General features: G+C 48.3%; 1 protein-coding gene across 1 annotated transcript in view; it reads left to right on the top strand.

Moving 5' to 3' along the window:
* VWF (von Willebrand factor) overlaps positions 1–16,157 on the top strand; it is a 137,863-nt gene that overhangs the window by 66,402 nt on the left and 55,304 nt on the right. The window contains exons 18-22 of the mRNA XM_007089645.3: positions 1,863–2,023; positions 9,721–9,824; positions 11,117–11,255; positions 13,622–13,756; positions 15,934–16,080. Coding sequence (XP_007089707.2) covers positions 1,863–2,023; positions 9,721–9,824; positions 11,117–11,255; positions 13,622–13,756; positions 15,934–16,080 — 686 coding nt within the window. The remainder of the gene's footprint in view (positions 1–1,862; positions 2,024–9,720; positions 9,825–11,116; positions 11,256–13,621; positions 13,757–15,933; positions 16,081–16,157) is intronic.

Genomic DNA, 16,157 nt, shown 5'->3' with positions numbered 1-16,157 from the left:
AAATCAGAACTTGTGACCTTGTCTTTTTCTGTTCAGGTGGCTCTAACAAAACACCACAGACTAGGTGGCTTAACTATGAGAAATACAGGAATGTATTTATATATGGAGGCTGGAAGTCCAAGATTAGGGTGCCAGCAAGGTCAGGTAAAGTTTGCAGACTTCTCCTGTGTCCTCACAGGGCAAGAAGGGCTCGGAGCTCCATGGGTTGTCTTCATCAGGGCACAAATCCAATTCGTGAGGGCTCTACCCTCGTGGCCTCATCACTTCCCAAAGGGCTCATTTCCTATCACAACTACCTTTGGGGTCAACACATGAATTTACGGGGGCACATTTAGTCTGTAGCGGATCTCAGGGTCACTAAATCCTTCTCCTCCTCTCTTTGCCGATTGCTCATGTCCCTGCCCTCTCTTGGCTTTTTTCTAGCTGATAGTTCCTGGAAGCGGTCATCTTTTGTGAAGTCAAGAAGCTCCTAGAATTTTGTACGATTTGGAAGAGCCACTTGACCTTTTAGGGTTTCAGTTTCCTAACAAAAGTTTCCATATAAAATTAAGACTGGGGGGTGCCAACGTGGTTCAGTTGGTTAAGCATCTGACTTCGGCTCAGGTCATGATCTCACAGTTGGTGAGTTCGAGCCCTGCGTTGGGCTCTGTGTTGACAGCTCAGAGCCTGGATCCTGCTTTGGATTCTGTGTCTCCCTGTCTCTCTGCCCCTCCCCAGCTCATGCTCTGTCTTTCTCTCTCTTAAAAATAAATAAACATTAAAAAATTAAAAAAAAATAAGGTTGGAACCTGTTCACAGGAGACAGTAAGTGCTCTATGCAGTAAGATAGAAATGCTGTGAAGTGCATCTGGGTTTTTGAAAGGAAAGTGCTGTATCAATCATCTGATGTTATCATTTATTCAATCAGCCATTGATACCTCCCAACTGTCAGGAAATATGATACATCCTGAACAAAGGAGACACAACCCCTGCTTTCACGGAACATTTATTCTGGTATTCTAGTTGGCAATGGGTGGGCAATCAACAAATAAGTAAAACAGACAGTATATCAGAGGGTGGTATTGGAGGCCATCCGATGGAGGCTTGACAAAGCAGGCAGGGCGGGGAAGGGTGTCAAGGGACAGAGTGTAGCAGATTTAAATAGAGCGGCTGGAGTGGCCAGTGGCTGGGCAGAAAATGACATAGGGGCACCTGGGTGGCTCAGTCGGTTAAGCGTCCGACTTCAGCTCAGGTCATGATCTTGTGGTCCGTGAGTTCGAGCCCCGTGTCAGGCTCTGTGCTGACCGCTCAGAGCCTGGAGCCTGTTTCAGATTCTGTGTCTCCCTCTCTCTCTGACCCTCCCCCGTTCATGCTCTGTCTCTGTCTTAAATAAATGTTAAAAAAAATTGAAAAGAAAAGAAAAGAAAATGACATAGAAATCTCCCCTTAAGTTTTTTGTAACTAAATTAGCATGACCATTTTAGGAATGGTCCCCTTGGGGCCCCCAAAGGTTACTTTTTATCACCCAAATGCAGGTCCTATAAAGCCTAGGTCTGGACATTTCTGCAGTGCCTCCCGATTTAATGCAACCTGCTATGGCAGGCTCAAGGGGATGAGGAACGTGGGCAGTCATAGGGTTGTGGAGAGCCAGAGAGGTGCCTTCAACGTAGGCAAAGGTCTGGGGCTCAGATGAATAGATGAGGTGGCCATCTAGTCCCACTTGGGGAACCTGGCTCAGTGTTGGACCTGCTGGAGGTCAGGTCATCCCAGGGAGGGGGCAGTTGGGTCTCTGGAAGTGAGTGGCTGCACCTGGGGGGACCAAGGACAGTGTGGAAGGTAGATTCATCCTTCACGGTCGCCTCTTTGGTTTTTCTACTTCCAAGGCAAAAGGAGCCTGTCCTGTCGGCCCCCCATGGTCAAGTTGGTGTGCCCTGCTGACAACCCGAGGGCTGAAGGGCTCGAGTGTGCCAAGACCTGCCAGAACTACGACCTGCAGTGCATGAGCACGGGCTGCGTGTCCGGCTGCCTCTGTCCCCCGGGCATGGTAAGCCACCACAGCCACAGAGGTGGGCAGCCTGGCGTTTCCCTGCAGGCGGGCACACATGAGGTGGCTCTGGGGCAGAGAGAGGAAAAAATAGGAGCCAAACAAGAATGGTAATGGGGGCGGAAGTGGTGATGGGGTCAGGGGTGGGGGAGTGCCTTCTGTGGCTGACTCAGCCGCCAAAGTCAGGAAGGGAGATGGTGGGAAAGTGTCTAGAGTCCATCCTGATGAGATCTGACAAAAACACAGGAACTTAGGGCACAGAGGTGCCGGAGGAAGCAAAGCAAGTATTTCCAGAAAATACTTACAAGTGACAACAGGCATTTCCCCTGGAATTTTCCCAAGGGCCGCATTCTACTTACTCAGAGGAAAGAGCACACATGTATTTGCATGTGATTTGCATATATACATATAACTTTCTATTTCAAGAGATGTTGATGTTGCTGCCCCTTCACCAGCAAGGACCAGCCCAAGTCCCTTCCCCTTGCTGAGCCTTGTTTTCCTCATCTGTAGAGTGGGTCACAGTCTTGGCCAGCTCTTGACATTCCATGATTCTGGGGCTGGGGCTTCAAATACCCAATCTGCGGCCAGCGGTTCCTTGGATGCCTTGCAGAGTCCAAGGCATGCTGGTTTGCAACTACCTGGCTCCAGATTGCTGCTGGCGGCAGTGGTGTGAGCGGGCCCCTGCCCCTTACCTTCCCCCCAAGTCTGGTTGTCGGCCGGTGTAGTGCAAACATATGACAGTAGTCCCCCCATCCGTGGTTTTGTTTTCCAAGGTGTCAGTTACCCACAGTTAACTGTGGTCCAGGAGCAGATGCTCTTCCTTCTGACATCTTGTCACAAGGTCAATATCAGCCTCATGCTTTGTGTCAAAGCCTGTGTCATTGACTTTACTCCATCTCATCCCTTAGGCATTTTGTCATCTCATGTCATCACGAGAAGGGTGAGTGAGTACAGTACAGTAAGGTACTTAGAGAGACCACATTCATAGAACTTTTACTGCAGCATATGTTATAACTGTTTTATTTATTGTTGTTAATCTCTTACTGTGCCGATTTATAAATTAAACTTTATCATAGGTATGTGTATATAGGGAAAAAAAGAGTATATATGGGGCTCGGTATTATCTGCGATTTTAAGCATCCCCTGGGGGTCTTGGAATGCATCCCTGTGGATAAGGAGGGAATGCTGTAGACCTGTTATTCTTGTCACCCTGAAAGAAGCAACTTCTGGGTTCTTCTCTTTCAAAAGCATCAGGTCTTCTTGCTTTCTCTGACTCCAGTTCCCCATACCCAAAGTGAGCAGTGTGTGTCTGGGGCAGGAGTTGTGGACGCCGAAGTGGGAGGGGGCGGGATGGCTCTCATATGGTTGTAAAGGGTATCAGTGATGCCCAGGCCTTGACTTGAAGGTCAGGGTTCTGGCCGATGGGAGATGCCAACGTTCTATAGATGCAACGGGGACTCATCATCGGTAGCCCACAGGAAGGCTGTGCATTGGGGTGTGTGCAGGGCAGATGATTTGTCTCCTTTCCCTCCAGCCCTCCTCCAAGACAGAGAGACTACCTGTTCATTCCCCCCTGGGTGTTCCCCTCTGCTTTAGCCTCTGATGATTCTAAACTGTTTTCTAATGGGGGAGCTAGAGATTGGCACCAGGTTGGGAGCACCCCCAACCTGGATGGTCTTGTTTGATGCCTTCACAGAAGGTGGCTATTCAAGGAGGGGAAACTCAGAGCTGGGTAAGGACAAGAAATAGGCCAGGGGAGAGGAGGCTTCTGTATTGCTCTTTTTATCCTAAAGGATTCTCATTTTGACTGTTCCTTCACTGTACCTGGAGGGGAAATTCTCCAGACATCAGAGAAGGCTCTGGCAAGAAAAGGGGCATCCCTCAGGGGATTATGTCAGCATCAGAGACTCTTCTAAATGAACCTTTTGTTTTTTTCAATGAAAACAGTGCAGATCATCTGAGATAATAAGCACAGTACTTGCGTTATGGTCCCAAACCCCCAATGGAGAGCAAGACCTCAAGTTCAGGATGTGGACACACAGTCAGGAGCTCGTTTGCATTCCCGAAGCCTCTGGCATGCGCTCTGAGGACAGTCTGTGGATGTCTGTCCCATAAGGGGGTGACTCTAACCTCAACCGCAAGGGATTCTAAACTCAAAAGCTCAGAGTGTAAGAGATTGGCTTATTTTCACAACTGCTTCATTACGATGCCGACTAAGGTGCAAATCGTTGAGGCCAGATTCTACAGAGCAGCAAAGCCCATGATTTATGAAGTGCGTAGTGTGCTGGCTGCTGCATGGGACACGTGTTCCTGGCTGTAACACAAAGACAAAGGAGCTGGAAACACCCTGTTTGGGCCCATGTGACGGTGTAGACATCCTACCCAGGGGTGTTTCTCTGTGTGGCCTGTCCCCTGTGGGAGATGGTGAGGATGTGGTGTGTGACTGAGGGTTTTGGGGGAAGAGGTCGGGGATTCTACATTCTGGGGACTTGGAAGAGGGCGGTGGGAGGTGGGGTGAGGAAGTAGCTCTTTGCTGGGGGCAGATCTGTGAGAGTAGAAAGAGCACCCGAGTAGGAACAAGGCAGAGGGCCAAGCCCTCTGTTCAGGTCTCGCTCGCCCTTGGGTGAACATTCATTCTTTCTCTGAGCCTCAGTTGCCTCATCTGTGACATGGACATATAATTCCTGTTATGGGCCCAAAGGGGTTATAGGTGAAAGGGCTACAGAATTGTAGGGATAGCTTTAAGTCTTTTCAGAAATAACCGAGGCGCAGTCTCAGAGGCTCTGCTCACCTCCTGCTTTCCACAGGAGAGATCCATAAAGGGCCTGTTTTCTTAAAATTTCCATCTGTTGTGGACCAAAGCTTTTGTAAATACAATAGAAAAGAATGATCAGAAAAAAAGAAACAAAAAGTAATGACATGCAAAATATGAGTCCCTCCCCCATTTTTATTAGATTCCACAGATGATGTATTACTCAATTGCCATACGATTTTCCAAACACCTATCCAGTTTGTGTATTTGCATCATCATAGACCCATACTGGCCCTGGACTGAGCTTTGAGCAGCACTGCTCTGGGTTGAAGATTGCCTCTCCCCTTACAGGGCATCTCTCAGTGTCCACTGTAAGGCCAGCAGCAACTGTCTGAAAATGTTGGGAACAGGTTGGGAGTCCCCCTCTCTGTAGTTTCTTTCAAGCTTGGCACCTGCTTACAGCCAGGTTTTCTGGGCCATATTACCAGTCCTGGTACATATGCCTCCTTTCATGGAACAAAGTGTGTGTGGGGGGTGTTTTTTATAAGTGGTCAACGCCCTGGTAGATGGTATGGAAAAGACATTGGACATTGGATTGGAGTCCCATACTTCTAGGTGTGAATCCTGGCTCCTGAGATTTACTCAGCTCTAAAACTGGGTTAAAGGGCTGTTGGGAGGACTGGGGGTGACAGTGACAGGGACATGGAAGTTGCTTAGTAAGTGGTAGTTTAATGACCACTGTAATAAGAAGTTTGTGGGGGAAAACCGTGAATCCTGTGAACAGAGAGATATGCTGTAGGAAATTAGCACACAATGGGAGCAATTCTAAGACCTCTGTATCCACACCCAGAGGCCCACTAGATCAGTAAAATAAGGATGTTGCACTGGAAAGATTCCCATATTTTTCTTTAGTTCAGAAATTCTGGAGTGAACTTCTTGCCTTTGTCAGAATGTTCCCCACTGTCACAGCAAGGTGGCAGCAGAGCACAACCCACTGCCCAGCTCCCTCCTTCCAGCCCCGAGGTAGTGGTAATCCTCTCCTCTCCAGGAGCATCATCCGGTGTAGAGTGAGGAGGAGCCCTAAAGACCCAGGATTTCAACCCTTCTATCCCCCAGGAATCTGAGCAAAGATAGGAACCATTGAAGGCTGGAAATCCTCGTCTCCTGAGTCCTAGACTGGGCTCCTTCAGCCCTACTTGCCTCCCTCCCTCCCGTGAGGTGGTCTTGGAAAGTTTGGCACCCCCATCTGGGAGACACTCACTTATCCTCCAAAATCTAGTAGTTACACTTTCCAAGCTACTAGTTCCTACTAGTTCTGCTAGTAGGAAACCTCTTGGTAGCTGGGAAGCATGTTCATTTCCCTGGTCCTTTGATGCCTGGCTTTATCACTGGCCCAATAGGAAGACTCAAAAGACTCTGGCATTGCTTTTTGAAATGCAGAGCTTGGCTCTGGGGCCCGTTCAGGGTCAGCCTCACATGTGGGCACTGTATATCCTACGAGATGTCATTTTAAAAGGCCCAAGAAAGCCATTCTGTCTCAAAAATATCTCCTACCCCTTATGCGATTTGTCACCTAATTAGGCTTACTGAAGTATGAGGAGCATGAATTCATTCTGGCTAACAAGCATGGGTTTTAGAAAAGCATACGGCCTTATAAATCCTCATAGGAAGCCATTCACGCCTTAGTATGAATTATTTAATCAGATTCTTTCTTCCTAGCCAAATATCTAGTTGAATTCAGCTGCACTGATCTGGAGGTATTAATGGGAACAAAAGAGAGAGAGAGTTGGAAGGCAAAAAAAGATTTTGGAGCATGGGTCTGTATGGTGTTTATGTATGAGGGTTGGGTCAGGGAAGATGAAGCCTTTTCAGAGAAGAGTGACAAAATCACTTATTTTCTACTTCATAATTTTTCTTGTGGCTGACCAAGACCTAGTACCATGTTCTTGGCATGAGCCATTCTTACTCAGGATGTCCCAAGTTGATGGAGAGTGACAATAATTTCTGCTTGTTTGCTTCTGAAGTCTTGGCCGTTTGTCAACTTTACCTTATTATCCTCTGGCGTCCCAGAGGGACAAACACGAGGCAGAGATGGTTCTCTTCATTAAAAAAATTTTTTTTAACGTTTATTCATTTTTGAGAGACAGAGAGAGACAGAGTGTGAGCAGGGGAGGGGCAGAGAGAGAGGGAGATGCAGAAACCAAAGCAGGCTCCAGGCTCTGAGCTGTCAGCACAGAGCCTGATGCGGGGCTTGAACTCACAAACTGTGAGATCATGACCTGAGCTGAAGTTGGATGCTCAGTTGACAGAGCCACCCATGTGCCCTGGGTTCTTGTCATTTTAAATACGATGTTCAAGTGAGTTTCCACAAAGTCCAGTTAGGTAGGGACCACTATCCTGGCTTACCCTACGTGTCTGAGTAGTCCTCATCTTGATCTTGTTCATCCCCTGAGTTGTGCCTTTATCTCTCTATCTCTAGGGATTTCTTTAATGCTTTAGGGCTCTCTGGGTGTTTTTTTGCTGGGCTGGTGTTATTTGATCTCTCCCAAGTCAGAGCTGGTACTGAGGTGTGGCACGAGAACTCTCTCCTTTCCTTTTAAGGTTATGCTTTGTCCCCTCTCCAGCTGTGACTTATGAATCTAACCCCACACCTCTGTTGCCTTTATAGCAGTCCCCATCCAGTATGAAGGTCCTGTTTTAATCCTGTAATCCATCAATAAGTCAGGGCGGAGAGAGCCATATGGCTTGTCAGTGAGAGTGCAAAAGGAGGAAGGGGGCACTTGTGGCTTTATCTCATGACCAAGCTGGGGTTTGAGTTTACGTCCATTGGAGGAGGGCTGGGACTCACCCCTGGGCCAGGGGAGGGGCTACCTGAGCCATGGGGGTGCAAGACTCTTTGTCAATGGGCTGAATATCCTGGAGAGAGGTAGAAACATCCAGCATGCAGACCAAGAGGCATGGGAGCCCTCCAGCCAGCCTGCTTAAAGGCAGAGAAGCAGTGCACGTTCTGCTGAGTGATTCTGTGGAGTGAGGTGAGCAGGGCTCTGCTTCCTGGAATCCACCTCTGTGCATCCTCATCACTTTTGTCTCACATTACGTTTCCAACAAGGAGACTTACTGTCTGGTCTCCATCAGCTGTAGGTGTGGGTGTTGGAGAGCATGTCAAGCTTCCCCAGTAAATGTATCGGTCTTTCTTAGAGTAGCCATTAGGTGGCAGGCCTTGGACTTAAGTTAGAAGTGATGACGCTTTGAGGGGGGGATGTGAGAATGAACCCTAACTGTGATAGTTTCTGAAGACTGTGGTAGAGAGACATTTGTTGCCTCCTCCCTGATCCTGCCAAGCTGTCATCTTCCCTACTGGGTGCCTAAGCTCCTTGTCTTCCGATAACAGGGCTTGGCTGACCTGCCTCTTCCTCCTACTCTGTGCTCCCACCCTCCCCCTTCACTTAGGTCTTGAGGACTTGGGGTTGGGTGAAGGTGGTGGTTAATTGGAGGTTATTCTTCCGATCCTGTTCTAACACACACACACACACACACACACACACACACACACACACACAGACACTACTTTAGCCTATGGTCCCCAACATGAAAGCTCTTTGTTTAGGCCAGGACTGCCCCATTACCAGGGCTTTGTTCAGTTCCAAGCCCAGGGAACTCAGGCTTGTCCGGGGAGTAACTGGAATTCATGGATCCTGAACCAGGAACTTCTCACCCCTTAGGTATCTCTGGAACCAATGTGCTGTGGTCCCTTCACCTGAAGGTGACCCATGGCTCTTTTAGATTACCCATAGCCCACACCAGAGCAGACATCCAGGGCTGTCCTACAGGGCTGGGACAGAAGCATATCTACGTGCTGGGGTCAGAGTAGGTTTGGAGAGTTCCTTCTGAGCCCACTGTGGCCAGTGGGTCTTAGTTCTTTCTTCCCTCTGACCCCTACAGGCCTGAGGAGTACAACATGTTCACATAGTACTTTCTTCTTGGGTTGAGGGCAGGGAAACAGAGCATACCCCCATGGAGGGTGTATCAGAATCCCAGGGGACTAGGCGAGGAGCAGGTATGTGGGGCTTGAACAAGCCCCAGACTCTGGCTTTGGTCCATCCCTGCCTATGGGCAGTATGCAGCCTTCATCTCCAGGGGCTAAATGCATTTAAGTTTTATTAAACATATTTTCCATCATTTCCACTGTAAACATAATATATGCTTATTGATGAACATTTGGAAAAAAATTTAAAAACCAAAAAAGAAAATAAAAATCCCCTATTTCTCTGTCTCAGGCTTCTATCTGGATGGAACTTCTGTATTTCCTTCTAGTCTTTTTGTGGCATATTTTGGATTGTGTGTGTGTGTGTGTATGCGTATGTATATGTATGTATGTATATATATATATGTCTGTATGTATATATATATATTTATATGGACTGTATGTAAGTACAGTCTTTCCCTGTTTTAAAAATTAATAGTGTCAGTATTTCTCACATCATATAAGAGTTTTCCAAAGGGCCATTTTAATAGCTACAAAGGATACCATTACCTGGGGATTCCTTAATGGAGTTAATCATTTTCCTATTGTTGAACAGTTGGTTGTTTCCATATTTTGCAATGATAAATGATTCTACATTAACCTTTGTCCGTAAACCTGTTTGGTTTGGAGACATCCTCTGCGTGGTGTTACTGGGTCTAAGGAGATGCACATCCAAGGGCTTCTGCCACATGTTACTACAGAGTCTTTGCCACTGTCCCAGCAGGGTGTGAGGGCAGAGGGTGGTCGGAGTGTCTCTAGCTGAGCTGGGGGGATCAGTGTGTGGATGGGGGCCCGTGTTTGCTGAGCCCCAGCCTGGGTGGGCATGGGTTCCCTGGACTGGCCTGTGGCCAAGGCCATCTTCTCAGCAGGGTCTACATCACTCATTATGGCCCCTAAGACATTTGGATTCCTCTCCCTTAGGTCCGGCATGAAAACAGATGTGTGGCCCTGGAAAGGTGTCCCTGCTTCCACCAAGGCAGAGAATACGCCCCAGGAGAAATGGTGAAAATTGACTGCAACACTTGGTGAGGCCCTGGGAGAGGCTTTCCTGGGGCCTGCGCCTTTGGGGTGGGGTGAGCGGGAGTGGGGTCACAGTGGCTGACGTGACCACAGGACTCTGGCACTTGCCTCCGCACCCTGTGGGAACATGGTTGTTCTTTTCCTTTTCTCTGTGTCTCTGTTTCTCGAACTACAAAGTGGGGAGAATCTTTATCCTCTCCTGTGCTCACCCTGCATCGACCCTGTCCTGGAGAGTAGTGTTTCCAAGATGGACTTTGGCCCATGACTTTGGTCATGGCATGTGTGACCAAGCTGCCAAAAGGCATGGACTTTGGAGGGTCCTTCCCTGGCCTTATACTGCCCCCTAAGCATTCTGCAAGTGTGCGTGGCATGGCTGGTTCTCTTCTTCCTTCTCTGTGCCCGCCATTCACTAGCCCTTTTCTCTGTTCACTCACCCTGCCTGTGACAGCTTTAGAGGAAGGTCTCCAGGAACAGAGGCAGGAAGGGCTGGGACCCGGAAGGCGCTTAGCTGTCTTTTGGGCCTGAGGTCTGAGCTTGCCACCTCTGATGCACAGAGTGGGCTCTCTGATGTCAGCTCTGGTTATGGGGTGGGGTGGGGGGATGAGTGTTGTGGTAGTGGACACATCACTGTGGATTGAAACATAGCTCTGTACACACAAAACCTCTCCTGGCAGAAGTTCACGGTTGATCACTATTTTCCCAACTCAGAACTTTCTTGCCGTTGTGTCTTTTTCTCCCTGTTAGTGTCAGAAGGCTCTCAACTTCAGTGTCTCTGTTCTGTAGAGACCCCATAGCCACTCTCAGGCATCTTCCAGGGAGGCTGAACCTCAGCAGATCCATAGCAGGTGGTCTACAGAGGAACTGGGCTTCTTCCCCTGGCTGCCCATCACCTTGGATGACCTGTTTCCCTCTTTGCCTCACTTCCCCCTTGAAGCAGGAGAGCAGCATGGCCTTCCCTTTCTCCCCCTTGGCCCTGTGCTCTAAAAATGTGACAGTTTATGGGGCGCCTGGCTGGCTCAGTTGGAAAAGCATGCGACTCTTGATCTTGGGGCCATGAGTTTGAGCCCACATTGGGCATGAAGCCGACTTAAAAGAAATATGACAGTTTATGACTGCAAACTGCCCTTCCCCATCCCACCCCACAGGCAGCCAGTCCTCCACTTCTAGAGGCTTCCTGGAGGGTTGGGTGGCACCCCAGAGTGATATGCATTCCTTCATTGTCTTTCATTCCCCAGGGCCCAGAAGGGCCCCTCACACCACAGTACCCACTGGTCATCCTGGCCATTATTATTCCTAGTGTCTGTCGGGACCGGAAGTGGAACTGCACGGACCATGTGTGTGACGCCACGTGCTCTGCCATCGGCATGGCGCACTACCTCACCTTCGACGGGCTCAAATATCTGTTCCCTGGAGAGTGCCAGTATGTTCTGGTGCAGGTGAGAGCGAGGGAGGGAGGGCCTGCTGTCTGTCTCTAGGAGGCTGGGAGATGCTGACTGCCCTTTGGGGGTTTCCAGATCAGATTCTACTGTTCTGTCTGTAGAAACAGTTCTGGGGCTGGTTTCCACTGGAGCAATTTTCCAGCCCCTAAAAGAGGTGCCTGAAACCCAGAGCCGTGGACCATCTTCCTTCAGCTTACATGGAGACGTACGAGAATAGGGAAGAAGCTCATTTGTTGACTGGGAGTGGTGTGGGGGCAAGGCTACCACCAGCCTAAGGTAGTACCAAATGGAATTAGAAACACACATCTGTTCTTTTTGGCAGGCACAGCCTCGGTGAGGATGCGCAGTGGGGAGGGCGGGATCCCAGGCTGGATCGAGCCCCTCTCACCCTCACCACCAGTGCCCTGGTGGGAGGCCCAGAACAGGGGGCTGGTTGGAGTGATCCCTGGAGTTGGCTTCCCACCCTATGATCCTATTGCGTTCTCTACCATTTCCATTTCTAACCTAGTGCAATTCAGAAAGGGCATCACAGAAAAGTCATACTGCCCAGGAAATCCTAGGTGGTGAGTGAGGGCACTGGCCTCTCTGCCTTTCTCTCCCCACTGGGTGGATTCCTGTAAACTTCTTTTGCTGGTTGACACCAAAGTGAGTAAGCAAGGAGGTATAAGTGCTTTTCTCATGAGGGATGACGCAGCTCGACTCTATGAAGCTTTAAACAAATGTGGTCTCACTGTCTCCATTCTCAGGAGGAGGAGTAGGGACTTGGTGTGGTCTGAAGGGAGGACCACAAACTGGTAGGAGCCTCAGCCTCAGAGACAGAGCTGCAGGGCCCATGAGTCAGGCAGTGAGGGTACCTGTAGAGCATGCTGGGAGTGGGGCAGAACGAGCAGCAGCACTGAGAGGCTGTGCACAGAGCATGCTGGGAGTGAGCAGTGGCACCAACTAATGGAGCCTCCTACCTCCCATGACCCAGTCTGGCCCCAGAGAGGCATGCAGTGTGCTAGAGAGACAGGGCATGCACATGATGACATGGTTTTACTGACACTTAGGAACCTGGGGTGTATCCCCCTCTGGAGCATTCCTACAGATTACATATGGCAGCTCGTCTTTTGATTATCTGTCTCCCAACCTTGGTAACAAAAGATGAGGTGACACCAGCTCTGGCATTCAACCACCCAGCCAGTATCAAATGCAAGTGTGCATCCAGAAAACACGACTAGACTGATTCTGCGCAATGAGAAGCAGCTGGTCAGATCCACTGCTCCCCGGCTTTCCCTGCCCAGGCAGAGCTTTCCCAAGAGGGCCAGTTTTAGTGTCCCTTTCAAATTGTCCCCCTTTGTGGGTTGCTTGTCTTCCATCACAGCCAGTTCTGTTGTCTCCTTCTGATACATTGTCCCAGATCCTCCCCTTTCTCCCTTCTTCCTTTGGGAGGTATCATCAAGACTTAACTCTTTTTAGCAAAATCTCAGCTGGTGACAAGAACCATTTATAAAGCACCTGCACCTTTGTTCCCTCTTTTGTCCTTCACCATCCCATTGACTCAACATAGATCCATTTAACCTAACAATCCCCACTAAGTTGGCTGATCCTGTGTTTTAGAGGGGCTGATTGTGTGTGTCTGTGTCTGTGTGTGTGCGCGGGTGTGTCAGAGAGGTAAGTGACTTGCTCAGTGTATCCAATAACTGGCAGAGCAAGGCTCACACCTAGTTTTTCTGTCCTTTTTTCCTCCTACCATACCACAGCTATAGCCACCATGGGGAGGTATTTGCTAGAAGTGTGTCCCTTTTTGTTAATTTTCTATGAAATTGCCGGCAAGGACCAGCACTCCGTCATCCTCTATTTCCAGCCAGAGGTGGTATCTTAGCATCTGTGGAGCTGTGTCAGACGACCTCTGGTTACGTTTCTGGGCCGGCAGTCCAGAGGGATTCAGCTAGAATTTAGAGCCACAAAGTACCATGTGGTCAAACTGTCCTAGTTAGCTGGGTGAGACTAAGCACTAACAGGTTCTAGGTAGGGGTATTTAGGCTGATGTGTTCAGCAAAGCATATCACATGCCACTTCTCCCTCTCCCTTCCCCCTCTCCCTTCCCCCTCTCCCTTCCCCCTCTCCCTGCTTCTCTACCTTGTGCTCACTGACTCTGGTTCATAGGTAATGGCTGAAGATGACACACCTGTCCCTTCTGCCCCTAAAGTCATTCTCTCTCCCTCTCTATCTCATTCCCTCTCTATCTGTCTCACACACGCCCATGCATGGACACGGTAACATCCTTTAACACATATCCTTCGATGGTCTGAGATGGTGAGATGCCAATATTCTGATCTGGGGAGAGGTAGCAGGGATAATATTTCTCTCCCTTTCCCCAGGATTACTGTGGCAGTAACCCTGGCACCTTCCGGATCTTGGTGGCAAATGAGGGGTGCAGCTACCCGTCAGTGAAATGCAAGAAGCGGATCACCATCCTGGTGGGAGGAGGCGAGATTGAACTGTTTGATGGGGAGGTGAGTGGCAGCCTCATCCCCTCTACGCTCACACCCCTCTGTTCTTCTGTCAGCTGATTAAGAGCATGTATCAAGCGCTGTTTAGAACTTGTGTGACAGAATACCGTACAGTGAGCATGAGGTAGAGCCGTATCGTCTGACCTTCATATATTCTATGAGAAGAACAAGTTGCAGGTGATCATGGATAACACGATCCCATTTTAGTAAAATAAAGTTCAGATATGTGAGTGGACATAAATGTGGGACTGAATCCACAAAAGTGTAGGAAGAATCAGGAGGGTGGGGTGGAGATTGGAGGGCAGGAGGCCTTTCCCTTTCATATACATATGTATGTGTGTGTATATATTTATGAAATATATAGATAGGAATATATATACACACACCACATATACACACATATACACATATACTAATGTATACACATATGTACTTATATATGTGCATATGCACACCCATATGTAGTGTATATACATAAATATCATGTATACACATATCATATGCATATACATCATATATACACATGCACACATACACACATATACATAATATATACATATATACATATCTGTCATATGATATACGTGGGTATCATTACTACACAATACATATATGTACATATATAATATATATGCACACATGTACATATATTATATATACATATCTATCATATATGCACTAAAATATATAGATATATATTACATTTACACACACTTAAACATTTATTTTGGGAAGTAATGATGTTTTGGGGATTTTTACTGTATGTTTTTCAGTTCTTTTCAGATAAAATCTTTTCAAAAGAGTTCAAAAGAGCAGTGAACATATTTAGTCCTTGTATACTAAGAGTTTATGAAGTGGTTCTCAGAAGAGTACAGAAGAACCACCTGGCATCTGATTTAAGATCCTGATTCCGGGGTCCACCCTGAGATTCTCATAGGTCTGAGAGGGACCCCAGAATCTGCATCTGGAGCTCCAGGTAGCCTGGAGACCATAGTTTTGCTTCTGTTGGTCTGAATATCTTGTACTAGGGAGAACAGGGCCTGGGCTCAAACCTTTCCTGGTATCATCATTTTATTCCATGGTCTCAGCCCGCATCCCTCACTTCTTGGGAACATGCACCACCGATATCAGGAGATGGGGAGTGAATTTCCCATTACTGGCTGTGGGTCAGCAGTGTCAACTCTGTGTCAAAGGACAGATGACAATGGTGATGTCGGATAGGAGGTGAGCACTTATGATTAGCTCTGCACGTGTGTGTCACGAAGGAGAACCTTGGCAAAGGGTGACAGGTGCTTCGCAACTACTTCAGTTTTATGAATTAGATAGTCAGCCAAGCACACTGAGCTGGGCTCTGAGGGCTCGCACAGGCAACAGTTCTGCCAAGTTTAGGGTCCAGGTTGGAGTCCTTCTGGAAACTGAAATCCATGATTCCTGCCACCATCGCTGAGCTTTTCAGTCTCTCTGTTCTCTGTCAGCTGACTCCTGATGACAGGGACTCTGGGGAGCAGGAGATGGGGGAAGGAAAGGGAAGAGTCTAGTGCTCATTTATATAAATGGATAGATTTTTAAATGAATTGCCTAGCGATATTTAAAATCATTGCCATGGTTTTTAAAAAAAAATTTAATGTTTATTTTTGAGAGAGAGAGAGACAGAGTACGAGTGGGGAGGGGGAGAAAGAGAAAGGGAGACACAAAATCTGAAGCAGGCTCCAGGCTCGGAGCTGTCAGCAGAGCCTAACACGGGGCTCGAACTCACAAATCATGAGATCACGACCTGAGTGGAAGTCAGACGCTCAACCGACTGAGCCACCCAGGCGCCCCTAAAATCACTGCCATGTTAAAACCTGATTAGGAGACCTCGTGCATTTAATGATCAAATGTAAAAAATTATTTTTGTGAGGTGATGGATATCTTCCACTGGTAGGTTTCATTGTATTTTTGATCTTATAATTACGATTTTTCTGCCATCTCTGCTATGATCCCTTAGTCATAGGATTCTTGGCCAGTGATAGGCAAGACTGACGCAGAAACATCCAGGCAGGGTGTGGGCCCCAAGGGGGCATGCTCTGACCAGGTGGGGCAAATGACTTGTAGTTCTGGAGACAGGCAGGGGTGTGGGGTGGAGCGGGTCTCTCATGTCTGCCCTTCACTCCCTTTTCTCGTGCTTTGTCATCCTTCAGGTGAATGTGATGAAGCCCATGATGGATGAGACCCACTTTGAGGTGGTGGAGTCTGGTCACTATGTCATTCTGCTGCTGGGCAAGGCACTCTCTGTGATCTGGGACCACCGCCTGAGCATCTCCGTGGCTCTAAAGCAGACATACCAGGTTAGTGGCTCTTCTCTGCTTCCTCTTCCTCTTGTCTGTGACTTGCTGTTTGCACCTTTCTCAGCTTTCTGAGCAGC

The sequence above is a fragment of the Panthera tigris genome, chromosome B4 (genome assembly GCF_018350195.1).
Source record: "Panthera tigris isolate Pti1 chromosome B4, P.tigris_Pti1_mat1.1, whole genome shotgun sequence".
NCBI classification, from domain to species: Eukaryota; Metazoa; Chordata; class Mammalia; order Carnivora; family Felidae; genus Panthera; species Panthera tigris.
The sequence above is the reverse complement of the archived record's forward strand: the minus strand, read 5'-3'. Positions and strand labels throughout refer to the sequence as shown.